Source organism: Sander vitreus, chromosome 13 (assembly GCF_031162955.1).
Source record: "Sander vitreus isolate 19-12246 chromosome 13, sanVit1, whole genome shotgun sequence".
Lineage (NCBI taxonomy): Eukaryota > Metazoa > Chordata > Actinopteri > Perciformes > Percidae > Sander > Sander vitreus.
In genome coordinates this window covers 12,108,916-12,136,511 of record NC_135867.1, presented here as the reverse complement: position 1 = coordinate 12,136,511, position 27,596 = coordinate 12,108,916, and the positions used below count along the sequence as shown (strand labels likewise).

General features: G+C 40.9%; 3 protein-coding genes across 7 annotated transcripts; 2 read left to right on the top strand and 1 right to left on the bottom strand.

Annotated features, from left to right (window-relative positions):
- The first annotated feature begins 802 nt into the window (after nucleotides 1-802).
- dpp3 (dipeptidyl-peptidase 3) lies at nucleotides 803-14,055 on the top strand. 2 transcript variants are annotated; one of them, XM_078266177.1, is made up of 19 exons: nucleotides 803-963; nucleotides 3,521-3,679; nucleotides 3,837-3,981; nucleotides 4,110-4,199; nucleotides 6,422-6,559; nucleotides 6,785-6,859; nucleotides 7,081-7,171; nucleotides 7,449-7,579; nucleotides 8,873-9,003; nucleotides 9,269-9,327; nucleotides 9,471-9,665; nucleotides 9,767-9,879; nucleotides 9,978-10,070; nucleotides 10,193-10,255; nucleotides 10,364-10,488; nucleotides 11,287-11,407; nucleotides 11,691-11,870; nucleotides 12,546-12,708; nucleotides 13,449-14,055. In XM_078266177.1, the coding sequence occupies exons 1-19, from the start codon at nucleotides 821-823 to the stop codon at nucleotides 13,589-13,591; spliced, it is 2,358 nt and encodes a 785-aa protein (XP_078122303.1). In that variant the 5' UTR covers nucleotides 803-820; the 3' UTR covers nucleotides 13,592-14,055. The 2 variants fall into 2 exon arrangements, with proteins under 2 accessions (XP_078122303.1, XP_078122304.1); XM_078266178.1 differs by lacking the exon at nucleotides 803-963 and adding an exon at nucleotides 1,101-1,225.
- Nucleotides 13,955-20,325, bottom strand: LOC144527875 (ras and Rab interactor 1-like). Of its 4 annotated transcripts, XM_078266183.1 has the most exons (8): nucleotides 20,268-20,325; nucleotides 19,151-19,298; nucleotides 18,423-18,620; nucleotides 17,812-17,926; nucleotides 17,092-17,164; nucleotides 16,828-16,919; nucleotides 16,196-16,408; nucleotides 15,854-16,079 (listed from the first exon to the last, which is right to left on the bottom strand). In XM_078266183.1, exons 2-8 carry the CDS (start codon nucleotides 19,169-19,171, stop codon nucleotides 15,955-15,957), a joined length of 837 nt encoding a protein of 278 aa, XP_078122309.1. In that variant the 5' UTR covers nucleotides 19,172-19,298; nucleotides 20,268-20,325; the 3' UTR covers nucleotides 15,854-15,954. The 4 variants fall into 4 exon arrangements, with proteins under 4 accessions (XP_078122306.1, XP_078122305.1, XP_078122308.1 ...); XM_078266180.1 differs by having other exon boundaries at nucleotides 13,955-16,408; nucleotides 19,128-19,298; XM_078266179.1 differs by having other exon boundaries at nucleotides 13,955-16,408.
- On the top strand, nucleotides 19,959-27,596 carry rbm14a (RNA binding motif protein 14a). The gene is made up of 9 exons (XM_078266704.1): nucleotides 19,959-19,968; nucleotides 20,259-20,373; nucleotides 21,107-21,286; nucleotides 23,280-23,464; nucleotides 25,073-25,261; nucleotides 25,365-25,474; nucleotides 25,728-26,003; nucleotides 26,100-26,323; nucleotides 26,577-27,596. Exons 1-9 carry the CDS (start codon nucleotides 19,959-19,961, stop codon nucleotides 27,046-27,048), a joined length of 1,761 nt encoding a protein of 586 aa, XP_078122830.1. The 3' UTR covers nucleotides 27,049-27,596.

The following is a 27,596-nucleotide window of genomic DNA, read 5'->3' as shown; positions in this document are numbered from 1 at the left end:
CTATGAGTTAAATATCCTATATGGCTTTAATAGAAAAATGTAGTTGACGCATCGTGATGCATCGAGAGATCGAATCGGGGACATGATAATCGTAATCGAATCGAATCGGGAGATTGGTGAACATTGTTTCCCACGTTAATCTAAAGGATCTAGCAAAACCTACTGTCTCACAGACTTAAACATTCATTTAAGTTATATATCATAACGTTAGCATTTTGGGATGATACCTGAGCGTCGAGAAAAGTTTGTAACTCGTGACTAAACGGTGGCCATCCAATCGGCGACGATTCGCATGACAACCTTATGCTGTATGATGGCAAAGGTCACTCACCAATCAGACTACTGTGCATCGAGGCATCAATTGTTGATTTCTTAGGAACTGTTTGGCTGTTTTACCCCATGTGTTAGCAATGTTCGGATCTAGGACCTCGTTCATATATGTTAGGACTTGTTAGGAATCGGTAGGAATCGTTAGGAGATCGTTAGGAATCATTAGGAATAGTTAGGAGATCGTTAGGATGGGTTAGGGGTATACAAATGACAGTGTGAAAGGAATGTGTGGTCATGTGGTTTATGGCTCCATGATGTGTGTAAAAACAAATTAAAAGCTTTGATGATCTGAGCCAAATTTTTACTTTCAACAAGAGTGAAGGGGTGGTGGGCATGAGTAGGAGATAGTTGGCGGGGTTCAAGCTGCCATCTGCTGGCCGTAAATATGTATGCTGCTGGAACACCACATTTCCCAGAGAGTCACCTTGTCACGAGTTCCGGTTGTGTGTGTCCATTTCCCCCGATGAACAGCGTGTACAGGGAACGAATTATGTTGAAATGTGTGCGATTATGGAAAAGGAGTCCGACGAGGATGGGATTCGAACCCACGCGTGCAGAGCACAATGGATTAGCAGTCCATCGCCTTAACCACTCGGCCACCTCGTCCTGTATTCCATATTTGGTGCGACATTGGTAATTATTGGGGGCTATATAAACATTATGAACCTTTTCAGTGTGATGAGTCTTGTGTGCTTGCTTTAGACGTTCAGATATCTTGTTTTTCACTTATGACGTGAAAGGAATCGAAAAGTCCGGCGCAGCTACTTCGTGATTTTTAACACAATATACAACCTGTGATTGGTTGAGGGGCGGTTCTTACGTTGAATGAATACAGGAAGTGTACAGCGTGAGACTGCAATTTGACGTTCGCCGAAGAATAAGGTTCCTCACTAAGGTAACACGCTGTTAAGTTGGTATCCACCTTTATACCTCACGAAATGTGCTGAATAGTAGCTAGTCAAAAATGAATGTGTCGCATAATATTTGCGACGTACTGTTTTGCTTTCAGAAGTTGTGGCAGCGTGTTTAAATGCTCCTGCACTCAGCAGCACTTAGCATGTACGCTAGGAGCTAACGGCAACGTCAACGTTAGCTGCAGACTAAACGTATTTCGACAAGTATTTAACATGTAATTTGAACGTTGCCCTGCTGTAGGCTGCTAATTGTATAGGGTCATTAAAAGACGCGTGGCTTTCGGCATAACTGAGAGGCGTTTTGGTTTTTTGTATTGTTGGTTTTCATTGAAAGTGAAAACGATAACTAACGTTGCCTTTTATTATTGTATAACTGACTAATCTTGAATCTGTGCCATGGTCAGCTATGGCAGATCAAGTTGTGATTTGAATAATCTCTTACCTTTGTCCACATCCCATTTTTTTCTAACTTAATAATTATCTTTCATTACACCACTAAAAACACTGCACGTTTAGGTCTTGAGGTCTAAAACTTGATATTTGTCGTTGACAAGGTGTAGAAGATATGTGGGGTGTTTTGCATTTTGGCCTTGCAGTTCTTCTGCTATACGCTTTTCCATTTGGGTATGGCAAATGGCAAAAAAGAAGAAAAAAAGGTTCATATTATAAGGTAAAAAACAAAAATTCCCAGATAAGAAACAAACTGTGGATCCCAGTAGTGCAATGTAGTGATGGTCAAATGACGCTTCGCAAACCATTGTCTTTATTTTCTGAGCTCACTAGATGGCGCTCTCTGTTCAACAAAGGGTTGAAAACACACTGAATTGCCATTCCTTTAACCTTTTTCTTTGAACAGAGAGCGCCATCTAGTGAGCTCAGAAAATAAAGACAGTGGTTCGTGAAGCTTTATTTGACCATCACTAGTGCATTCATTCATACATTCGTTCAAACCTTTATTTAACCAGGATAAAAAAACTCCTTGAGATTACAAATCTCTTTTACAAGAGTGTCCTGGCAAGTGACAGCAGCGTGGTTTCAAATAAATACAAAGACAATAACAAATAAAAACATAGACATACTTTCACTCATCATCTTCAAACAACAATGTCATCATAAAGAAAAATCTGGGTCCTAAATCAATTTAAAAACAATGACAGACAGACTGCCTTTCTGCAAGATCCTTTAAAAAGCCTTTAAAAGAATAAAAAGAGACCAACTCCTTCAACTGTAGTTCATTCTGAAGCTGATTCCATGCAGATGGTGCTGCAAAATTAAAAGCCTTTTTACTAAAGTCAGTGCAGGCATTAGGGACTGACAATAAAAACAGATCCTGTGAACGCATGTCCCTGCAGACCTCGGGAGGATGTAAGCGTTCAGATAAGGAGGAAGTAGTCCTAATACTGCTTTATAAATAAAAAGATGCCAGTGCATCCAACGCCTGATTAAGAGGGAGAACCACTTGACCAAGCAATGTGCTTTAACGGTTTTTAGTTGATTGGCAGAAACTTAATAGTTAACAATTTTTGATAATCAATCAATAATGAGGACATGAGGATAAGTTTAGGTGCTTTTCTCTGTTTTATATAATTGTGAATTGAATAGCTTTGGGTTTTGGGCAGTTGGATAAAACAAGTTATTTAAAGACCTCCTAGGTTTCTGGTAAATTGTGATGGCCATTCAGTTTTCATAGAAGAGAGCAATTGAAAGAAAATATCAGCAGATTAATCGATAAAGAAAATAAGCATTAGTGGCAGCCCTGTTTAATGTCAACTCATATTAGAGTGACATAACAAAACATATTAGAATAGAGTATTGCGTAGTAGAAGTAGGCTATAGAATAAATTATATTCTTTGTACAAATACCATACTTAACCAAAATCAAGCTGCCAATTTTATAATGTTAAAATAAAGGTCAAGAAAACTTACTGTTTTACCAGTACATCAGTATAACTTTTATAAATGTGCATTTGTACAGTAAACAATCTGCTTGGCCTGCATTAAGCTTGGACTGGTGTGCAAATACTTATAATAGCTCATGGTTATGTAAAAAAATGCCAATGCTCTGCAGCTAACTTGCAGTTTTGCTTTTATCTCTTTATCCCATGCTGTACTCATTACTACCCTCTGTTACTTCATCGGTCTCTCCTCTTTCATTTCTTTGTCTTCCACCTTTCTTTCTCATCCCATTTACACTTCCTTACTCCCTTTTCCCCAACTCATCTATCTCCCTCTTTCTCATTCTTTACTCTTTCATCACTTCCCCTCTCTTAATTTAGTTCCTCATCGTCAGTGGTAAACCTCAGACTAAAGATGGTGGACTCCCAGTACTACCTCCCAAATGAGATCGGTGTCTCTGCTCTGGACTGCAGCGTGGCCTTCCGTTTGCTTTCACCTCAGGAGAAGATGTACGCCCACTACCTGTCACGCGCTGCTTGGTATGGTACTAATCTCAGGATGTAGCAAGTTGAAGTCAAGCACTAGTTAGTGCTTGCACTACTAGAATCAAGAAATAAGAAATATCCTACCTGTTTTAAAGAATAGAAACTTAAGACTTTAGTTTATTGAAGAACTGAAGCCCGTTTGCTGTCTTAGGTATGGTGGTCTGGCAGTGCTGCTGCAGACATCCCCAGAGTCGGCAGATATCTTTGTCTTGCTGCAAAGAATCTTCAGGAAGCAGACACCTGCACAGCTGGAACAGGTCGCCACAGCAGCTGGACTCAGCTCGGAGGAGTACCAGGTACACAGTCTTTGTGTCTTTGGCTGTCTCTGGTGCTGTCTTGACACACCCTTTCACCCAACATGTGTAAAGATATTCATTATGCTATATACAGGATGAAAATGATGTTTCTTGTATTTGATATTCAGGCATTCTTGGTGTATGCAGCTGGTCTGTACGCCAACATGGGAAACTACAAGTCTTTTGGAGACACCAAGTTCATCCCAAATCTACCCAAGGTAAAAATCCAGTTCAGCTGCTTTGTAAACAGTTTTTTAAATGGGGTGGACACAATTAAACAAACCCATTTTAATGACGTCAATTTTTTTATCGCAAAATTAATGTTCTTTTTGGCCTAGCAAACTTTTTTTTTCACATGCTGTTGCAACAACTAGTAACTAGGGGTGCACCGATCCGATATTAAGATCGGATATCGGCCCCGATATTGACAAAATAGGTTTTTATTTATTTATTTTTTCTCCATCGCAGCACTGGGACCCCTGTTAACTGCATTAACTTCTCACTCGTGGTAGTAACGTAATAACACAACAATTAATAACCCACAACTAACTTTCTTTAAAATGATAAAACATCATAGCACCTAACAATTTGTGACTTAAACAGTTTCTAACACAAATAATTTTACATTTACAAATGTAGCTACACCGCCGAACGGCATGTTGGATAACATTATAGCTGCTAGCTAGCCAGGTAGCATAACAGTCTGTTAAGCTGGGAGAGGCTCCGGTCGCTACTGCACATTCAAGAACAGAGAAGAAAGTTAGAGGATGAAGAAAGACCGGAGATACACCAGAACAACGTATGCTCAAGAGAGGAGCAGTCTGTTGTTGCAAGGTTTTTTGTTTCTAAAAAATCAGACATAATTTAGCCACTGTTGTTGCCCGTCGCTCTAACGTTACTCGGCCGTGCTAACGTTACAGTGCTAACGTGAAAGACTTGTCACTTCAAGCATGCAGCGGATCAACATTATGAACGCAATCCAGCTACGGTCCCGCTACAGACCGTTGAGAAAGACGGGTTCAGAGCAATGATTAAAACACTGGATTTAAGATGCCTTGCCTCGCTGAAATACGTCCGCCAACCTACAAACATTATTCAAACATCAAGGAGGCTGACAGCAGAGCTACGTTCAGTCGCCCACTACAACCACACTACAACATAACTTACCTGTGGCGAAGGTAGTGTTTATACAACTAGCTTACAACTATTTTGTTTTGAAAGGGAAACAATGTTAAAGTTGTTTGTATGTGTATTCATTCGATTGGAGTTTATTTTACTACTTTGCAGGAAAAAAAATAGTTTAGATTCTGTAACTGTTTCATGGATTCTCGTTACACAACGTTATATAATGTTGATGAGCCAAGCAAACCCTTTAGTAATCAAAGCTTTTAGTAAACATGATGACACTAAAATGTTTTTGTGATATTCTATGTACTCTTGACAGTAGAATAAGCCATTATAAACCTATATAAAGGCCCATTATTGTAAATAACAAATCAATATGTTATTGTAAATAATAAATATTTTAAGAAGTTTGATTACATTATATTTTCGATTTGAATGCACAATTGTTTTTTTAAATAAGAATTCAATACATTACATCTATGTTATTTTGTCTTAGTTAGGAAAGTAATGTTTGGTTAGGAAAGTCTGGTACCTTTAGTCTCTTCCCCATGGTGGAAGGAACGTATAAGGTGGAAAAGGTATACAGTTTATTATTAACAATGGTATGGGATCGGTATCTGGTATCGACAGATACACAAAGCCCTGGCATCGGTATCGGGACTGAAAAAGTCGGATCGGTGCATTCCTACTAGTAATGTTAGAAAAACTACAACACCACACCGGATCTAGCTAGACCGGAAACAAAACAACAGGCACGCCGCACACCATGCACACACACTTGTTTGGGCTTGCGATGCGAGCCGCCCAAAGAGTAGTAGGCTACCGTTACGTTTTGAGTGGATGGCGAGCGCGAGACGCCGAAATGGATGCCAATAAGATTCTGAATGGAAAGTTTACTTTTAAAAAGTTGCCAAATGGTTCCATTGACAAGACCAAAGTGATCTGTGTGTTTTGTCGTTGTCCAGTCTGAAATACCACTTGATGGCCAAGCACACAGCTAGATGCGAATTCTCCGCCCACTCGTCAAAGCCAGGCGACAAAAGTACAAAGCAAGCCGATCCACTTTTCCATGTTGATAAGAGCATTAAAATGAGAAAAAATAATGGGACAAAACAGAAATCTAGGGACATTTAGAATAGATAAAAATGTGCGATTAATTGTGAGTTAACTATGACATTAATCGCGATTAATTATTTGAATCGTTTGACAGCACTAACTATTACATATGGTCTCAAGAATTCTCACAGAGTTGACTCAACACTTGTCAAACTGCAGTGACACATTTTATGCTGTCTGTGTCTGTCTGTCCACCCAGGACAAGCTGAAAGCTGTGGTCAAGGCCAGCCAGGCATTTCAGGACCAGCCCACTGAGATGGAGGCCCTGTGGGACAGCTGCTCGTGTCTCCTCTACTCCCTGGAAGACAGAAAGAAACAGCTGGGGCTGGGTGACAAGGTGGGATCTTGCAGCATCATTTAATGCAGAGTTCAGGCCAGCTTTGACCATAAACTATTTTGTCTGGTAATGTTTAAGGAAATATCAGTCATGCTGTCAGGACTGTATAGATTTGATAACTGTTAAAAAGACATTTCTTATTCTTCATCATGAGCACTGGTGAATTGTACTGTGGCCCCTAAGAGAAAGATCCATGGCTCATTAAGTATTCTTGCTTTTTTTCAGGGAATTAGCACCTACTTCTCAGGAAACTGCTGTCTGGAAGATGCTGAGCTGGCTCAGAAGTTTCTTGATTCGAAAGTAAGTAATATTCTTATTTCCATTGTTGTTTCCCCGATCTCTTTCTTCTGTACTCCATGACGCCTTGTACTTTTCCATGTTGCACTCAATTTACGTTTTTCATAATCTTCCTTCACCTCTGGCCTTCATTTTGATGGCTCATCCTGTTTCTGTGTCTTTTCTCGCTCCTCCGTGTATTTTTCAGTCTGATTCTTAGCTTTGTTCTTGTGGTTCATCTCTAGAAACTGTCGGCTTACAACACCCGTCTGTTTAAGCGGGACAATGGAGGTAAAACCTGCTACGAGGTGCGCCTGGCATCAGCTGTGCAGAAAGGTCAGAACTACAGTCTCACATGAGAACCAGAATAACATTTCTAAATATTTACAAAATTCATCAACCGCCTTGTGACAGATTTGCCATGCATAATGTAACACGTATCACATGTTCATGTACACTCCGCATGTTATGCTGGAGACATTCTAGCTTTTGAACTCAAACACATTGTGATTACCAAGAAATTTGATGTGGAGAGATTTGTTAATGTAACTAATGTTGTTAATAATGGTACACGGTCAGTTAAAGCAAATAAATGTACACTACTACTTCACAGACTGCGCAGTGGAGGGGGAATGTGAGTCATGCTGCGGCAGCTTCAACTTTGAAGACAAAGAGTTCATTGTGAAGAGGGGAGACTATGCTCCTTTAATGGAGAAAGTCTCTTATTACCTCCAACAAGCACAGGTGAGAGCGAGGGATACGGTGTGGCTTATAGTCAATGTTAAGGCTGGATTCTTTAGCTGTTTGGAACCACAACAGGAAAAAACCACCAAATGAAGTTGATAGAGCAAAATGAATTAGTTATTTTTGCTGTAAAACACAAAGAATTGCTTTTGTTGGAGTTGGTAGTAATGAACAGGGTGGGAAATTAGCACCCGCCACCAGCCAATGGCGGGTACTTTTTCAAAGTGGCAGGTGACTTTGCCTTGTATACCAGCCACAGTGGCAGGTGGATTGTAAAACATATTTTTATTTGTTACTACTTAAAACATTCCTTGTAACGGATTGGACAGCTTTTGTCAAAGAATGCTGTTGCTAAGTAACAATAATGCACTTTTTTCGATTGGTTTTCAGCGCTAGTCCGTGTGTCACGGCGCTAAACGGAACGTGACACATATAGCTGAGCTGAGGTACAGACGAAAGGAAAATGATCGGTTAAAAAAATGTGGTGACATATCCCCGGTGTTAAGAGGCCCACCACGGAGTCAGCAGTAGCTATGAATGTACAAACTGTTGAGGGCCGAGTAAAGAAAAAGAGAAGGTACTTTTTGAACAAGTGGCGCATCGATGACGAAGGGAAAGAGGGAATGGTTAGCCTACCTTCCCGACGACCAGTCCATGCACTGTACTTACTGTCGAACCTACGCGTCGTCAGAAAATGCAAGCAATTTGTTCGTTAGAGGAACAACTAACCTTAAATTAGAGGCAATAAAAGACCACGAGTTATCCAAGTCTCATATCAAGTGCACTGCCATACAGCTGGCCAAGACGGGACCCCAGGAGCGGATTGTGGCAATAAAGGCTATCTGCTCTATGCAGGCTTTTTTTCACATCACTTTTTATTTGCCTATATTAATAAAATATGTATTAATAATAAAAAAATAATGCAAATCTAGTGCACTCTCTTTTATAAATTTGAATTCCAGAAAAAGTGGCAGGTAAAAAATATAAGTGGCTAGTAAAACTGGGCATCAAAAGTTAATTTCCCACCCTGGTGATGAATATATGTAAGATTACTGAAAGTAAAAGAGAGACTACCAAAATGACAAACGATGCCAAATTGCATCTTAAAAGGAATGTAATGTATTATTAGCCTTTGGCAAAACAGTAATAGGAAGAGGAGATATGAATGCAGAGATCGATATCTTTAGGTGGGGAATAGGAGTGACTGAATGAGTTGATAACCTAAAACAAATTATCTTCCTGCCACAGTTTCACTTCTGTAATTTTTCTTCTGTTTCCAAATAATTACCACAGGCCTATGCCGCTAATGAAAACCAGAGAAAGATGCTTGAAGAGTACACTCGCAGCTTCACATTTGGCTCAGTTGAAGCCCATAAAGAGGGCTCGCGCTACTGGATTAAAGACAAGGGACCAATTGTTGAGAGGTGAGCCCACTGATCCACAGTAACATCAGATTAACATGTTGACTGTCCACAACGTAGGGTGTTTCGTTGTCCAGTGCCATTGCACTCATGACTTGACAGACCACATGTTACATGTGATGTCAACCTTGAATGTTATCGGATTTATAAAAGACAGCTAACTCAGAACCAATCTGTCTCTCTGCTTTCTCTGGTCATGCTACTCTCGTGTAATAATCTCTGAAACCTTTCTCTCTCTGATCCTCCCACTCCGTTACTCTCCTCTCAGTTATATAGGTTTCATAGAGAGCTACAGAGACCCATTTGGCTCCAGAGGAGAGTTTGAAGGTAACTAGCATGATGATCAGGAACAGTGATATTTGTGTGTGTGTGTGTGTGTGTGGTTTATATTACTGTCCTTTCTTCAAGATTAGTCAAATAGTTTTCTTTCAATTCACTTCCTAACTTTGGGGTTGTGATGTCACCTTAAGGTTTCATTGCGGTTGTGAACAAGGCGATGAGTGAGCGTTTTACCAAACTGGTGAGCTCAGCAGAAGTCTTGCTCCCTGAGCTGCCTTGGCCAAGGGAGTTTGAGAAGGACACTTTCCTTAAACCCGACTTCACCTCGCTGGATGTCCTCACCTTCGCTGGCAGCGGAATACCAGCTGGCATCAACATCCCCAACTGTATGTACACTGAGATGTCAAATAACACAGTTCAGGTGGTTTAAAATGTTTTTGTCTGTCACACAGTATTATGCTTAAATGCTTTGTGTTTTTGTGTGTAGATGATGACATCAGACAGTCAGAGGGCTTTAAAAACGTGTCACTAGGCAACGTGCTGGCTGTAGCCTATGCTACAAAAAAAGAAAAACTCACCTTCCTGGAGGAGGAGGACAAGGTAATGCATGCAGCTTCCTAATTATCTTACACACCAGCACTTGTCCTTTTCACCCATTCACGTGTGTGTGTGTGTGTGTGTGTGTGTGTATGTGTTAGGATTTGTTTATCAAGTGGAAAGGCCCATCATTCGAGGTGCAGGTTGGACTTCATGAGCTGTTGGGCCATGGAAGTGGCAAACTGTTTGTCCAGGTCAGTCAAACATATTGATTTATCCCTGTTACAATGTTTAATTTACAGAAATTGGATTGTAGACTCATCCGTAAGGAAATAAAATCTGATTTGCGTTTGTTTTGCTCCATCTCTTTCTACAGGATGACAAGGGCAATTTCAACTTTGACCAGAGTAAGGTGACCAACCCGGAGACTGGAGAACTGGTGAGTTTGTTTGTGTGAACACCTATTTATTTATTTTTTTTTTTTTCAATTCTGTGTTCAGTTGGCAAAAAGAGACAAAGTAGCTGAAGGTGTGAGAGTGTTTTGTAGGTGTCCAGTTGGTATCGGAGCAGCGAGACGTGGGACAGTAAATTCTCCACAATTGCTTCCTCTTATGAAGAATGCCGCGCTGAGTGTGTCGGACTCTATCTGTGTCTCAACAAGCAAGTGCTCAGGTATATCATGTTTTGCTTGCAACCTACACTCATTGTGTGTCTGTGAATTTGACATAGATGTACGATACATGTATTCATTAGGGCTGTCAATCAATTCAAATATTTAATCGCATGATTGTCCACATAGTTAACTTTTTAATATGTTCTAAATGTACTTTAAAAGGGATATTCTTCAAGTTTGTCACTACTGCATCGCTTCCTGATTTCCCAAACTATTGTTGGTTGTTACTTTAATAATGCCCGAGGCCCAATAACTGGATGCATGTGCGTTACCCACCCCCATTAAAAAATAAATAAATAGTGGCGTTAAAAGGAATTTGCGTTGCGATTTTCTTCCAAGGTTTGATGTTGGGGTGGGAATTGACTTTTGAGGGTTTAGTTCAAAAGCAGGCGAAACAAATAATGCAAACTTGGTGCTGAAATAAGCTGCTGAAGAACACTTGCCTTTTACATACGAAAGTTAAGACCGACATTTTACGGTAAACTCCCCAGTTTGTTGTAGTCCAAAAAATGTTGTTCTAGCCTCCAAATCCTCTAAATTCCCAAATGTCTTTAGCTGGGAAACATGTTGTGACTTAAGTACAACAGTTATTTAACATACTGTACATTACCAGAAGAACCCAATCTCAATATAAATAATTAATCTCATTATGGTATTTAGGCTGTTGATGATGATAGTTATTGGAATGGAGTTCTGGTAAATGTCTGGTAAAGCCCGGGTGATTTGTGGCTGATGGCTGTGAGGGAGGCCAGCATGTTAAATTGGTGTTGCCTTTGTCTGTGTGTTGTGTGTTCCAGTATTTTTGGCCATGAGGGCCAGGATGCAGAGGATGTGGTTTACATCAACTGGCTCAGCATGGTCAGAGCTGGACTGTTGGGCCTGGAGTTCTACACACCTGAGAGCAAGAGCTGGAGACAGGTAATCTGTCTGCTCACCGTGTTGCTTTTCTCCATAACATGCTGTCTCTCTCACATACTCACTTACTTGGACTGGTTTGCATCCTGCAATAATGAATCATAACTTAATACATATAAGTCCAAATACAGACTATTAAGCATGTGTTTCTTACAACCTGACTGGCTCTGTTTAGCATATCTGTGTTGTTTACAATACAGCTAATACTTAGTCTGTCTCTGTTTATATGAGTGTCAGGATATGTATATATTTTATGTCACATGTATACATGCGTGTATGTCTAAAGGCTCACATGCAGGCTCGTTTCGTGATCCTGCGTGTTCTGCTGGAGGCTGGGGAGGGCCTGGTGGGCCTGGAAGAAGTGACTGGACAGGACAGCAAGCCTGACGCTCGAATCACATTGGACAGAAGCAAGATCCACACTGTGGGCAAGAACGCCATCCACAAGTTCCTCTGTAAACTGCAGGTATATATATAATAAATCTACTTTTAATTTTTGAAGCAAAAATTAAAAAATAAGTCACTGGCTCTAGCTTTGCAAATGTGAATATTGGATTTGGACAAAACAAGCAATTACATTACATTAGTACAGTACATTTGGGCTTTGGGAAATTGTGATGGAGATTTTTTTTTTTTACTATATTCTAATGTTTTATAGACCAAACAATGAATGGTAGAATCAAGAAAACAATCAGCAAATTAATGGATAATGGAAATAATTGTAAGTAGTAGCTCTAAATAAAATAATGAATAAAATTAAGCTGCATAATAACAAATCCAACCAAAAATGAAGTTCTCAGGTTGCTGTTGTCATAAATTTGATTAAGTTGTTTAATTTGTTAAAATGTTTGTCGTGTGACTCTAGTATGGCAATGCTGCATGGTAATTACAGTGGGTTGGATTGTTAGTCTAAGAGGTTTTCTGTCTACTGTTGCTACTCACCCAATCCTTTTTTTCATACTAATATGATATAAAGGAATGATGACCCCTTGATGGATGTGCACTGCTACATTGTTAGCCTATGTCTAAATAAATGATCAAGCATGAATTATCAATAATCAACTCTCTGTGTGACAGCCATGTTGATTTCCCCCCACCTCTACACCCGACATGTTGCTAACCTGATTCTACCATTTTGAAGGTCTTAAAGGCAACAGCAGATGTGGAAGGAGGCAGGGCTCTCTATGAGGGCTACTCCACTGTCAGTGACAGCGGTGCTCACAACTTCTTGCGTCTCCGGGAGACAGTGCTGCTAAGGAAGGAAGCTCGTAAAATGTTTGTCCAGGCCAACACCAGAGTCAATGGTATGTACCTGCCATAAGGGTTCACTCATGTTTGTTAACACAGAAGCACACATACGAACACAAACTCTCAAATCAGTCTTTATTCTGCAGTTTATTTCACTGCATCGACAACATTACTTTGGTTTCCTTGGTCATTAAAACAATGGAAATCTATTAATCCTGATTCTATTCTGTGCACAGAAGGGTACTGTACCTTTTAAGCCCCTGACGCACCAACCCAACGGCCGACGGTTGGCAGAAAAGGCAGTCGGTCAGCTCCCCGAGGTCCAAAAAGTGCCTCAGAACACACCGAAGCGACACCGACTTGAGCGTACGTTCTGCGCTTGTGCGAGACGTAATACGTCTCCATAACAGCAGGCAACGCTAATCTGTATTGTCGCCCAAAATATTTAAACCGGCAGCTGATTGAACGAACGCGTCACGTGGGTCTGGCTGCTCCCGGATTTTTCAACCGGGCATAATGGCGGCTTCGTTCGGAATACGATCTCATATTTTACGAAGATAGTTAACCGGAACGTGTTTCTGAAAACATTTTAAGCAAGAAATAGGCCACGCAGTTGCTGAATTTACTTGTGAACAGATATGAACACCTTTTGCCTTTCAAATGCAATACTATTAGGCATTATAAAACATTTTACTGTTTAAAATTCAGTACAGACTGCAATTGTACATGCTGCGAGGCAATTGTAGACACTGACCGTTATTTATTCAGTTTGTGACTGACTCTTTGTGGTTTCCAGGGGACAGTGTAGAGCTGGTGGAATACGAAGGCAGCGTAGCGGGTTTGATTCACTCCTTCACTGAGCGCTTCCAAGACGAAGCCGAGCAGCTGGAGGCCGACCTCTTGGAGCTGAGCAAAAGAGACGCCTCCTGCTGGTGTTGATGGATAGATGATCTGCTCCATAGGCTTCGAAAATACCAACTAAAATCAGATTATAATTTTTTTTTTTTTTTACCGTATGTGAAAGCAAATTGATTCGTAATGGATGTTAAAACACACAAAACTGCAAAATGATCTAAATCCTTTTTAGAAGACACTTCTGAAGAGACTAAACTAAAGTTTCATACAATACAATAAAGCCATACGACTAGAACAGATCTGCCAAAGATACAAGCCACAGTTTTTCTAGCCACGACTCAGATCCAATGTCAGGTGCTGTCTTTTGACACTATCAAATACAAATAAACGAGTTGATACGACACATCACTCTTAGATGCATTTTAGGACACATTTTTCTAATGAGAAGTACTGATAACTGTCCATTAAACCAATGCTGCCTGACGATAAAAATAGTTCCTTGGTATAAACGTGTATGTAAGTGACTGATGGTAGTTTTCACTTTCTAATCAGAATTTGGCTTCAGATCTTCACAAAATGATCATTATGACATGTTTTGTCTATACTCAATGATGTCAATCAATTGATTTTTACAGTGCACATCCTTACAGCTTCTCCATTAAATTAAATGTTTGTTCAGTCTTGGTGTTGATGATCTGACCCGTTAAGACTGTTAACTAGCTTAATGTTGACTAAAAGGCAAAGTAATACTTTTTTTTGCCAGGTTTGGTATAATGAAGTCATGGCTGATTACCTGGCTGTATAAAATATTGCTCTGTATGGAAGGCCTAAAAAATGCTATAGAGTATGTAAGAAATGTGGTGTTGAATCTGCACAAATAAAATGTGTTTCATAAGATCTTAGTGGTATTTTTTTTCTATCAGAACCATTAGACATTTGCTCATTTCATTTTTATGAAATTCACCCACAATCTGAGATTGAATTTCAATATATTTTAACATTAGAAAAATCCCTGATGTTCGAAGTAGGACTTTTAGTAAAATGACACATGCGTAGTTGAAGTCTGAAAGTCTGTTAAAATTATTTGAATTATTCTGATATCTAATGTTGAACAGCAACAATTTAACTAGAAAGCAACAATTTAACTAGAAACAACATCATTCACATCATCCTATTTAATGTTCACTTAATAGGATGATTTGAATGATCCTGTTTCATTACAAGTCAGAATAATAGTTAATAGTCTTGATGTCATTTTTATTTGTACCTTTTTGGTGCAAAAAAATAAAGGCAACACTATGTAACGTTTAGCTGTAGTTCCAATGAGACAACCTGTAGGGGGACCGAAGAGGGAAAAGTTACATAGTGTTGCTTTAAGGTTAACTGTTACGGAATACATTACCCAATAAAGTTTCATGTCTGAAATTTCTTAATTTAATTTTCACAAAATACTGAACATTTTTGGTTTGGTTTTAGAAAATGATTGGTGATAGAGCATAATAAGAAGTTTACACAATTTGCGGTTAAAACATACAAAGCTACTAGAATTGTCATTAAATATTTAAAGAAGTCTACACAATACTTTTGATAATTTAATTCAGTTGTTTACTAGAGGCTTGTACCATTGTCCAGTTTGTGGAGTGAGTGAGGTGGAGTCTCTGCTGAAGGAACCGCAGCTGTCTGTGTCATTTAGAGAAGCAGCAGTTGTCTGTAAAACCAGATCCTCCTCTTCCCTCTTTGTGTGCAGTTCCTCATTTGTCTCATCATCATCCTTATTTTCCTCCGCACCTTCTCCCTCCTCCTCGGCCTCTCTCTCTGATCTTTGCTGATCTGGTCTTGAAGGAGTAGCAGGTGTACGATAGGCCTGCTTTGCCAGCTGAGGGAAGGATGGAGAGGTGAAGGGAGAGAGAGCGAAAGGGACCTGAGGAGGAGATGGGGACTGGTAAGGTGAAAGAGAGGGTGAAGCGCTGGGTGAGTCATATGGAGAGAGGGAAAAGGGAGCCTTGGGAGAAAGAGATGGGGATTGATGAGGCGAGAGGGAGGGGGAAGCACCGGGAGAGTCATGAGGAAAGAGGGACGGAGATACTTTGGGGAAAAGGGGAGGCGCCTTGGGAGAACCCGATGGGGAGAGGTAAGGAGGGAGTGAGGGAGAATGGGAGAAATTGATCATTGGAGACGGCTGCGTGTAGTCTGAGTCGTCTGGAAGATTCTCCATGACTGTTGGTAGCTGAGTTGTAGCCCCCCTGATTCCAGCTTCCCTTTGGCTTGGTTCCATTTGTGTTTGGCCCTGCTCCTGTATCTTAGGCTGGAGGTGAGGAGTTACTGACGGAGGCTGAACTTGGGCCTCACTGGGGGTGTCCTGACTTGGGTTCTCATCATGTAAAAGACCTTTCAAGGGATGGACAGTTCCTTGTCCCCGTTTCTGAGCTTTACATTGTCGTTTGGTTTTAGGCATTAGAGGTGGTGGAGGTGGAGGAGCGAGTGGGGGCGAAAGCAGGGTTGATGACTCTGTGGAAATCCGAACCTTGAGGCTGTGTTTGAACATGCGCCGTCTGGACAAAGCGTTCTGGGACTGCAAGAAAAGAGGGTTGATGAAACAGAGAGCGCCCTGGCCGGAACCATAGTCCAGCTCTCCGGGGCTGCGTGTAGTGAGTGGACAAAACTCATGGAAGAGGGTGGGATTCGAACCTGATTGTTTGGTGCCGGTGTCTGATTTAGGTGCTGTCTTGAGCTGGTAGTCTGAGTCGGCCTGGGGAACTGAATCGGACTGAGCTGCCGAGCTTGTCTGTGGGGCAGCAGCGGGCGGGACTGATTTTACAGCGTCTGGCTTCTTCTCTTTGTCCTTCTGGGGCTTAGGGGCCACCCGTGGCCCACGGATGTTTAGATGGGAATTCCAGAATTCTATAAAACAATATAGATTTTCATTAAAGTGAAAGAGATTTTCTTGTAATTGGTACATTTTAAGCAATTTACATATCTTCCTTTGTGCAAAGAGGTGCAAAAATAAAAGCTCTTGATGACTATAAAACCATCTCCTAATAAAGATTTTGACATCCTAGCATATCAAAGACTATATTTCCTGGCATATTTACTGTTAAATATATTATAATTCATTAACAAACATTAATTTCAACAAGTTTCTCTGACTACGTATTTGTCATTACATGGACAAAAGGAAAAAACACATTTTATGTTTGTTACCTAGGTAATAATAGTAATGTATGCAGTTTGTGTGCAATAAATCCTTTAAGGTCCTTTAATGTTTTGAGGTTGAGGTTGCAAAATCTACTGTCAGGAAACAAGAAGTTGTGTTCACCAACCTATTCCCATATGTGAGATTGACTCGAGCTCTTTGTGGGATGTTGCCTTTGCAATGGCTTCAGGAAGCTCCAGAGGGAAGCGTAATACATCTCTGATACACAGATAATATATAATTATAACAGCAACATTAGTTCTTGCAGATCAATAAATATTGACAGTGATCAATGTAGAAAAATAGGAAAAACTGATAACATATTGTAGAGGAAGTGAAGGTAAGGCAAAGAAACGGCTGAAGAAAATGAGAATGAGAGACGAGAATTTACCTGCTGACACAGTAGAAGGAAATGAGTCGTGGGAGATCTGGGAAGCTGATGGCTGAGGTCTCCAGAGACAGAGCTGGGCGGGGTGAGAAAAATAGGTGCATAGGTGCAAGAAATTTTGGAGGGGGAGAATGGTAGTTAGATGTAGTCTTGTGTAAATAAAATGAGAAAAACTGTTTTTGCCATTTTATAAAGTGTACATCAGTTTTAATTCATATCCTGCATTCCTGGAACTTGCAGGTAAACCAGTAGGGGTGTGCAAAAAAATCGATTCATATTTTTTATTTTATTTTTTATTTACATTTTTTTTTTTATTGTATGTCTACTGCAATCATATGGCAAAAGTAACTACATTTACATACTGTGAATCGTTTTTGAATCGAAAATCGATATTGAATCAAATCGGGACATTTTCTGAATAGTGCACCCCTATAAACCAGGATTCATTTTATATATATATATATATATATATATATATAGCAAAATGTTATTATTACTTATTACATGCAATAATAAGAATATATATGACAACTAGCTAGTGCAATCAGACAATATCTTGATATGTGATTACACAGGTATGACTATACATTTGTGTTCCAAAGAAGGCAGATTCAGTTTTAATGGGGTCAGACACTGAGGGTCATAGACCCCATTTCCACCTAGTAAAAATCTGATCTGACTGTTTCGATCACAAGAGGACAGCTCTATAGGTGGTACTCTTACTGGAGTGTTCCTGCCGGATGCCAAACTGCTGAACAAAGGATGGCAAGCTGTCATCCGCCAAGCGGACACACAGCACGTCTTTCTGGGACGTGCGAGACTTACGCACCAAGAAGGTCTGCAGGACAACACAAGTGATTACTGAGTGAATGTGTGAGTGCGTTGGACATGGAAAGAGAAAGCAAGAGAGGTATACTGTGTGTGTGTGTGTGTGTGTGTGTGTGTGTGTGTGATTATGTAAGTATAACCAATTTACAAAGAATTAATATAAGTCTAGGTTAGAAAAAAATGAAGATGTATATTGACACTTAACCTTTTAAAAACGATTGGGCTTGTAATTGGTAGATCTGAGGTGATATAAGATTATATTTTGAGAGCCAATAGACGAGTTTCTCGACTCTCAGCAGAGATACTGGTGACTGTGACAGCAAGCATTGTCTCTCTGTGTGACGTGCTTGTAAAAAAATATTGTAAGTATATCAAAGTAATGTGTTTTTTTCTGAACCGTAAACTCATGTTGCAACGTTGAAGCCTGCACTATAGAAACTCCTGTTAAATTATTACACAGGCAACATATGGTGTACTTTTCTCTAGTTTGTGTATGTGGCTCTGACCCCAGGAGGCTCCCTCTGCAGTATGTGCAGTGCGGTGGCAGGGTTGATGGACAGCTGAAGCCAGACAGGAACTGTGAGCAGGAGACGGTCCAATATGCTGATGCTTCTCAGAGAGCCCTGTCCTCTTTGATACCCCAACTTGCGCTCTGACGGCTGGGTGGGCTCAGGGAAATCATACAGCGGTTCTTCTTGTGCCATCTATACACACACACCAAAAAGTACACCCGTGATTATTCTGCCACTGCCTGCACTCCCATAGTTTATGTGTGCTACAGGTGGTGATTTCTCGCCCTGTGGGATGCCTTCACACACACACACACACACACACACACACATGCCTGGATTGGGACAGCAAGTCCAGGCTTGGTAAAGTGCAGCAGCTCAGACAGAGCTTAAATTAAATAGCAAAGCTACCGGAAACACAAGTTTAAAATATAGACACACACAGGACACACACTAACGCCACGCCACAGACTGCGATGTATCATTAAATAGAAAAAAAAGAAAAAGAAACAATGATATTGTTGGTTTCAGGCGATGATTCTGAAGACCTGGCTCTGTCCCCCTATTAAAGTCTCTCCGTCTGGATCCGCAGCGCGCATTCCTGTAAAACTTACATATTTCCTCTTAAAACTATGACGCACACAGTCTTCCTGTACAATTACACAACTGAGTCAACTTGCACGATTCTAATTTTAACATCACCTGGCTGCTGGCTCGTTGTTTACCTCTTTGCCCCGTTTTCGCATGCTCCAATTATTCTTCCATCAACTTCCCTACGATGAAATCTCAACTCCTCTTCCCCTTTGGCCTGTCAAGACGTGTGTTCCCACATCCGGAGATGTCTCTGTATTTTGGCTCCTCCTCCCGACTCACCTGGAAACAGTCACAGATCACCTTTCCGAAACTGATTTATTGGTTGCGCATAACTAGGCAACCAATAAATGAGTTTAGCAGTAGTTTAATTTAATGATTGATTCCTTGTGTAGCCTACTTAAATGTTGCAGGTAATGGTGGGGCTAATTCTGATTGTTTTATGTAGGCCTAATCTGAATCTAGCCTAAGTAGCCTAACTAGTAACTAGTTAGCTATCAAATAAACGTAGCAGAGTAACGTACAATATCTCCCTCAGTCCCTCTTTATAATGCTAATAACATCTTAATAACGTTACTACACAACAGCCACTCAAGGTTAGCTAATATTTGGCCATCTTGTGCAAACCACCAGACTCTTTTCCTTTCCTGCTATTGTATTAAGTTGCTGTGAGCTTGCAGAACATAACATAACGTAATCTCGGGAGATTATTCCTTCACAGCGCTGTGCAATGCGATAAAATCTCAGAGTTGAACCGGGCAGACACAGCACTTTTCATCAGACTCACCCTGGGTCGGGTTAATTAAGTCTACTGCTAACTTACAACACTAACATTACCGTCGCCAAAATAACCCCGCGAATCAAATCCATACTTCACCGTTAACCATCAAGCCACTAAACCTGTATGGAAATGAACACCCCTGCTGAAGTGTTAAACGCGACATGAGACAACGTGTGTCTCTCTCTCTCTCTCTCTCTCTCTCCAAAACGCTAAATGTCTGATTACTCCACATTGTCATTGTGATATTTTGTGATTACATTCTGAATCTGCCCCGTTCTCTGTCAGGTAAATACAGTAGTGTTTGGGGTCCTTCTGTAAGTAATTTTGGGGTACAATTTGGTTTTGAAGAATTCTACAAGCAGCAATACCACAGGCCAAGCAATCGGCCGTTCCAAACAGGCACATTTTCAACGGGCACTGTACTAGTACAGTCAATGGGATCAAACCATGGATGTATTAAGAGAACAAACCCGATGAAACTGCGCCCCATGCTATGCCCCGTGCTGCCAGCGAACCTCAAGAAACCGGAGCCGGATGTGACGTGAGGTTTGAAATACAGTTCCAGGACCGCGTTGGGTAAGAAGTCTGTGTGACGTTACTATGCTAGCATTATTATAATGCTTTTCCTCCTTTTTGTACAAAATTGAAAACGCAACCAGGTAAACCGTAGTTAATATACTCTATGATAGCTCACACCAGTGATTGAGCTCTAGCTTAAGGAAACGTTTTCAACCACTATGATCAAACCACTAGCTAGGTTAGCAAACATTAACGATGTTGCTAGCGCTAGCTAAGCTTGCCACCTAGCTAAGCTAACGTTAGCTATATGAATAATGTTTGCGTTTAACAAAATGGCCAGTAGTGTCCGTAGCTTTTAGCTAACTGTTGGTCGTGTAACTGCTTTCATCTTACCATTAAACCAATGTATGTTACCTATTTTGCGGTTTTTTTTTTGTTGTTTTTTTTTGCATTAGCTGTGTTAGCTAGCTAATTTGGCAGCTACACTGACTGCCTCCAACTTCATTGGATCAGTTTGCGCCGCGAAAGTTAGCGGCTTTATTATCTTAGTTTAAAATACCTGGCTAGCTAACGTCAATACGCCTTTTACCAGATGGCATTGTAATAACTGTATTCTAAATAACCCCACCTGGCAATATCACTTCATCTTAATAAAGCAACTATGATTCAGCCACTCGACGGAAAGCGCGATCTTTCTGTTGAGATTCAGTAACCAAACAACTAGCTAGCTAACGTTACCGTTATCCAAAGGATCAAACTTAACCGAAGCATCCTGTTTTCTCTTTCACAGATGCCTAGTTGATACAGAGATGAGCGGTGAGAACGTGAAGTTGTTTGTGGGGAACCTTCCTTTAGATGCAACTCAAGACGAGCTAAACAAGCTCTTTGCTCCATATGGAGAGATCAACACCTGCTCTTTGCTCAGACAGTATGCCTTCGTTACCCTGAAGGGAGAGGGGGCAGCAGACAGGTATTCAACTGTTCATTACCATTATTAAATTGTATGAATTGATTGCTATTCTCGAACTGACCTTACATATATTGGGGATATGAAGAAAAAAAATATGAATATACACGGCTAGTTTTTGCTAAATTCGAGTCCAGTAATCCAGTCCATCAAGTCAGTTTTGAACATGTTAAACAGAAATGTCTTTAAATAATATAAAAAAATTAAATATAGAAAAAAAATATTAACAGTAATAATAATGGATATCATGATGAAACAAACGTAACTGAAAGGTGCATCTATGTTAAAGTACAGTGTTTCCTCCAGGATTCTTTTTTAGCATGAGAAGATATTGTCGGTGTTATGGGTCCTGAGCGTTGTCCCATATGAACAGTTTATGCAACAGTAACGTTACCTAAGTGAACACAGTATCTTGTTCCTTTTTAGCAACAGTTTGCTTTATTTGCAATGGTTTCTCAAAATCATCATGTTTTACAATTACATTCGAGGATATAGTGTCCTTTCTCTCACAGACAGTTCTATTTCAGTCATTGGACCAGGAAAAAAATTGTTTTACTACTGTGAGTCCATTCAGCTTGACAGATATCACACTTAGCTAACGTTAATGAACAATTTCAGATGCATAACATATTTTGTAATGTGCACCTCAGATCACATTTTCACTCTCTATGACCACTACTTTGTCATTACAACTTATTATACAAGCATTCATTCTGGCTTTATACTTGACATGAGCATGTGAGTCCATATTCTAAATACATTCAACACTGTATGAAACTTAGAAGCAAACATAACAAACTGGTGATATCAAGTAAACTCAGCCTTTGCTTTGTCTTGGGCAAAGTTAGGTTAGGATAACATTAAAACCGTAGCTTTGCAAGCCTAAACTAAAGCAACTGAACTGTATGGCTCACTGGTCTTATTTACAAAGAAAATATGTCTAGGTCGATCCACATAAACTAAACATTGTGCCAAAATATAAACAATAATGTAGCCGTCAGTGGTCTTAATTGCTAGCTAACCACGCTAAGGAAAAATCTAGCACCTTGGGGTACGTCAGCACTTGTTTAACATACAGTTTAGCAACAAAACAATATGCTGAGGGAACATTACTACCGTAATTCCTCAAATAAAAACCGGTAGTCAATTAAAAGCCGGGCCTCTGATAGTGGCCGGGGGCGTGGTCAACACGGACAAATAAGGGAAAAATTAGTGTGGATAATCTCCTAAGTGCCTTTCATATAATAAGTAAAAAATAAAATTTCAAAAAGAGTTAGCCTGGAACTAGAAACAAATAGCTACGTTAATCAGATACCAGTGTGCTGCAAACCAGTAATGTGTTTTACTAAACTACTGTATGCTCTTATTGTAATCTACCAGCAATAGCGTAGTACCTGTATTTAAAATAAATACCAGGTACATTTACAGGGTTCAAACTGACACAATGGTGGTGTTTGATTCATTCTGACCCAAATTGCTTTGTTGTCCTTCTGGCTGTTGTGGTATATGGTGATATTTTTGCAAATGTTTCTTAAATGAATGATCTCTGTCCACTGGAACGCTATGGCTTTTCATTTAAAACAGTTTAATTAAAACAATTATACTTAAACAAATAAAGGCCTGTCTCTAAACGAAAATGTTTTAAACAGTAAGTGAACCATACAAAAACAGAACTAAATAGAACTGACAGCCCTGTTGGGTTTACTGCTGCAGTATCTTAAAAACTTTGAGATACCGATATAACTAGAGATTTTGGACCCCTGCAGAATCAAAAACTGATTAGTTCAGAGACTTTGGGTTCTTTATTTGCAGTTTGAAGCATGAAATATCACTAGTAAGACAAAGAGGCTGTATTTGGCTGGTTTTAGTTTCATATCTTCTATTCTACAAATTTTCATTTTTAACCTCAGTTAAAATGCCTGCAGTGTTACGGTCTTCTGCTGTACACCTGATGATGATGATGATGATGCAAAGATTTTTCTTGTCAATCTCACAGGGCCATACGACATCTTGATGGCAAAGAGTACAGAGGCAGGCCCCTGGTGGTTGAGGAGTCACGTGCTCGCCCACCCAACTCCACTAAAGTGTTTGTGGGGAACCTCGCGGCAACGTGCTCAGCAGACGACCTGCATGGGCTGTTCTCAACCTTCGGAAGAGTTTTAGACTGTGATAAAGTCAAAGGTGAGTTACAAAGCATGTCCCCAATACTGATGGTACAACACATACAGGTGCTGGTCATATAATTGGCATGGAGTCGTCGGTCTGTGGCATAGCTCAGGTGTTATGAGAGCCCAGGTTGCTCTGATAGTGGCCTTCAGCGCTTCTGCATTGTTGGGTCTGGCACATCGTATCATCCTCTAAACAATATCCCATAGATTTTCTATAGGGTTAAGGTCAGTTTGCTGGCCAATTGAGAACAGGAATACCATGGTCCTTAAACCAGGTACTGGTAGCTTTGGCACTGTGTGCAGGTGCCAAGTCCTGTTGGAAAATGAAATCTGCATCTCCATAAAGTTGGTCAGCAGCAGGAAGCATGAAGTGCTCTAAAACTTCCTGGTAGACGGCTGCGTTGACCCTGGACCTCAGAAAACACAGTGGACCAACACCAGCAGATGACATGACACCCCAAACCATCACTGACTGTGGAAACTTTATACTGGACTTCAAGCAACGTGGATTCTGTGCCTCTCCTCTCTTCCTCCAGACTCTGGGACCTTGATTTCCAAAGGAAATGCAAAATGTACTTTCATCAGAGAACATAACTTTGGACCACTCAGCAGCAGTCCAGTCCTTTTTGTCTTTAGCCCAGGCGAGACGCTGTGTCTTGTTCAGGAGTGGCTTGACACAAGGAATGCGACAGCTGAAACCCATGTCTTGCATACGTCTGTGCGTGGTGGTTCTTGAAGCACTGACTCCAGCTGCAGTCCACTCTTTGTGAATCTCCCCCACATTTTTGAATGGGTTTTGTTTCACATTTCACAAGCAACATTATCCCTATTGCTTGTACACTTTTTTTTCCACCACATCTTTTCCGTCCCTTTGCCTCTCTATTAATGTGCTTGGACACAGAGCTCTGTGAACAGCCAGCCTCTTTAGCAATGACCTTTTGTGTCTTGCCCTCCTTGTGAAAGGTGTCAATGGTTGTCTTTTGGACAGCTGTCAAGTCAGCAGTCTTCCCCATGATTGTGTAGCCTACAGAACTAGACTGAGAGACCATTTAAAGGCCTTTGCAGGTGTTTTGAGTTAATTAGCTGATTAGAGTGTGGCACCAGGTGTCTTCAATATTGAACCTTGTCACAATATTCTAATTTTCTGAGATCCTGAATTTGGGGTTTTCATTAGTTGTCAGTTCTAATCATCAAAAGTAAAAGAAATAAACACTTGAAATATATCAGTCTGTGTGGACTGAATGTATACATTATACAAGTTTCACTTTTTGAATGGAATTACTGAAATAAATCAACTTTGTCATGGTATTCTAATTATATGACCAGCACCTGTATATATGCAAGGGTTTAATGAAAAGTTGAAGAAAATATTTTGTGGAAGTCCTAATGAATTGAAATGAGCGGGTTTGCCCAAGTAGAGTGTAAGGTAACAATACTCTTCAGATTATCTCGTCAGACTGCAGCGTTACATCTAGACAGTTGTGTTTTCAAAGTTTCAAGTGTTAAATCTGTGAAATTAATAATGCTTAAGCGACAATAAAAATATAGGTTGGATGCATTTTCTTTTTAAATCAATGTCTCATGCTAACACTGATCTATCTGATTCCTGAATACTCTACAGCCAGATTATGCTCAAATGTTGGCTATGCATTTGTGCATATGGAGCGGAAGGAGGAGGCGCTGGTAGCCATTGACGCTCTCCATGGGACCATGTTCAAGGGCCGTCAGTTGGCCGTAGAGCTGTCCAAAGCCCAACCTTTGATCAACCAGCTTGCCATGGCCGGAAACAACTTCGCCGGTGGTGTAGCAGGTAAAGACAAAGGATCCGTTTTGTTTTTAAGTGTTTTGCCTACAATTGAATGCTGAAAAAACTCATGTTCTCATCATGTTTTCTGCGCCCCTTCTTCTGGCAGGTGGCAGGGAGGGCCTTCTTCCGCGACCACCTCCATCACTAGAGCACCATCAGAGTCAAGCAGCCGTGCTAGCGGCAGCTGCAGCAGCCGCGGCTGGACTCCCCATACAAGTAAGTTAATTCTCTAGCAGGGCATCCACTGTATTGGAAAACCTCTGACTTGTGATCTCTGAAATCTGAGCTCATGAGTTTATAAACTGTCACAGGTCTTTGGTAGTAGACTTGTTTCAACCTGATCCTTTGTAAATACTTACTCTCACACTTCCCTTACCAATATTGTTGTTAGATAAATCAGGTTTGAGCATATGTTATATAGTCTTAATGTTTTACTGTAAATGCTTGCATCTCTCATCTTTTTTTGCAGGTTCAACAAAGTGTCCATAACTCATTCTACAACACCACATCCTTTGACCCCACCTACGCTGCGTTGAAGGGCATTACAAGCGCTAAAGGTGCAGATGGAGTGATTTACGGTGCCCTTGCCAGCCAGGTATATGGAACCGTTGCTGACCAGGTCTACCAAGATATGGCCAATCACAATTCTGCGGCCGTTGTTGAAGAAGTAGAGCCACAGACCGGACCGGATCCAACAACGCTTTTTGAGGCAGCAAGAGCCAAGTTCTTTCAGGAGGGACAGAAGGTCTTTTAACGTTTATTCGAGTAAAAATGTATCATGTTTTCCTCTGTGTATGTGTTGTACCGTTTCATATATATTTTCTGACATTTTGAATTGGAGGTTCTGGCTGAGCAGCAGGCAGGGAGAAAGGCAGCATCTGCGGACAGTGAGCGGGACCGCAGCCCAATCAGAGGAAATCGAGCCCCCCTCCTACCAGACCCCGTTCCGGGTTCCTTTGCTCAGATACGACCTAAGCGGCGCGCCCTGCTGCCAACACCACCTGGAGGACCTGAAGAGCCTCCAGCTGCCACCAACACTCCTGAAGGGTCAGATCCTGTTGCTAGGTACACATAACACGTTTTCGATTAAGGATGGAGGCAGAAGAAAAATAAAAGCATGGCTTCACCTTGCACATATAACGACAACAAAAATATGAACATGTTTACATTTACATCATAAGTGCTTTACAAAAACATTATACAAAAAATAAACCACATGTCTATTATTTCATGTGAGATGTGATTTTTAGACTAACTTTGCTTTGTTTCTACTCTACTTTCTTCCACTTAACCTCTTCAACTGTAAACTGCACTCTAGGTCTTACACAGAGTACTACCAGCAAATGCATCAATACCAACAGTATCAACAGTACCAGCAACAGTACCAGTACCTCCAGTATGCCTACACCAATCCTCCTCCTCCGCCTCCACCTCTACCGGCCACCACACAGGCACAGGCCTCCACCACAGCACCCCCAGGGACGTACACGGCGCCCCCAACGTATGCGGCACCGGGAGCCTATGCAGCGCCAGGAACATATGACGCTTCGGGATGTTACCCCTCATCAGGGAGCTACAATGCTTCATCTGGAAACTACGAGGCCTCGTCAAGAAGCTATGATGCATCTGGAGGCTACGGGGCACCGGGAGCATATGATTCATCGGGAGCTTACGCAGCAGCGGGAAGCTACTCCACATCCACACCGTATGAGCAGACACCCGCACACGGGCAACCCATGCCCCAGCGCCATGATTACCCTTACCACACGCCAGAACCCCCTTATCGATAGTCCCACCCCTACACACTCCTTTCACAAAGCAGATGTGTGTGTGTGTGTGCGTGTGCGTGCGCATGTGTATTTACATAAGGGACAGTTTTAAAGGAAAACAAGAGAGGGAGCAAGGTTGAATGTAATTCATCTTAACCTAGTCTCTAGCTTGCCTGTCAGTTGATGGCTGTGTGTCTAAGTAGGACAACTAATATTGGAATATTGTCGAGCATTCAGCGTTTCTGTTAGATGTTATGGAGGCCCAGCTGGTTCCTTGTTGGATGTTAAAGGAGCTTAAATGTTTCTTGGGACAAAGTTGGATTTGGAGGCCAGGGTAGGATCTCATAAGAGAAGCCTTTTGTTTGTACTGAATCAAGGCCTTTTATATACTCTACATAAAAATGTGCACCAAATACGGGTTTCCTGGAAAAACTGTTTAGGAAAAGTAAGCAGTCCAAAACAAACTGATACATTATTAAATAAGTATTAAAAAACATTTATCCATCTGGCTCCCTAACAAGATGTATTAAACTTGCTGCCTTCTTTAATAAACACATCTTTTAGAGATC

What these genes read in the sequence shown, in the direction of transcription:
- dpp3 (XM_078266177.1), top strand. Translation starts at nt 821, where the DNA reads ATGTTGAAATGTGTGCGATTATGGAAAAGGAGTCCGACGAGGATGGGA. An exon ending in TCCTGGAGGAGGAGGACAAG is followed by an intron (nt 9,880 to 9,977) that starts GTAATGCATGCA and finishes TGTATGTGTTAG; the next exon opens with GATTTGTTTATCAAGTGGAA. An exon ending in GGCCAACACCAGAGTCAATG is followed by an intron (nt 12,709 to 13,448) that starts GTATGTACCTGC and finishes TGTGGTTTCCAG; the next exon opens with GGGACAGTGTAGAGCTGGTG.
- LOC144527875 (XM_078266179.1), bottom strand. Translation starts at nt 19,171, where the DNA reads ATGCGAAAACGGGGCAAAGAG. An exon ending in TGCGAAAACGGGGCAAAGAG is followed by an intron (nt 18,621 to 19,150) that starts GTAAACAACGAG and finishes GTGTGTGTATAG; the next exon opens with ATGGCACAAGAAGAACCGCT. An exon ending in TGCAGAGGGAGCCTCCTGGG is followed by an intron (nt 17,927 to 18,422) that starts GTCAGAGCCACA and finishes GTTGTCCTGCAG; the next exon opens with ACCTTCTTGGTGCGTAAGTC.
- rbm14a (XM_078266704.1), top strand. An exon ending in CAGTTCCAGGACCGCGTTGG is followed by an intron (nt 20,374 to 21,106) that starts GTAAGAAGTCTG and finishes TCTCTTTCACAG; the next exon opens with ATGCCTAGTTGATACAGAGA. An exon ending in AGACTGTGATAAAGTCAAAG is followed by an intron (nt 23,465 to 25,072) that starts GTGAGTTACAAA and finishes AATACTCTACAG; the next exon opens with CCAGATTATGCTCAAATGTT.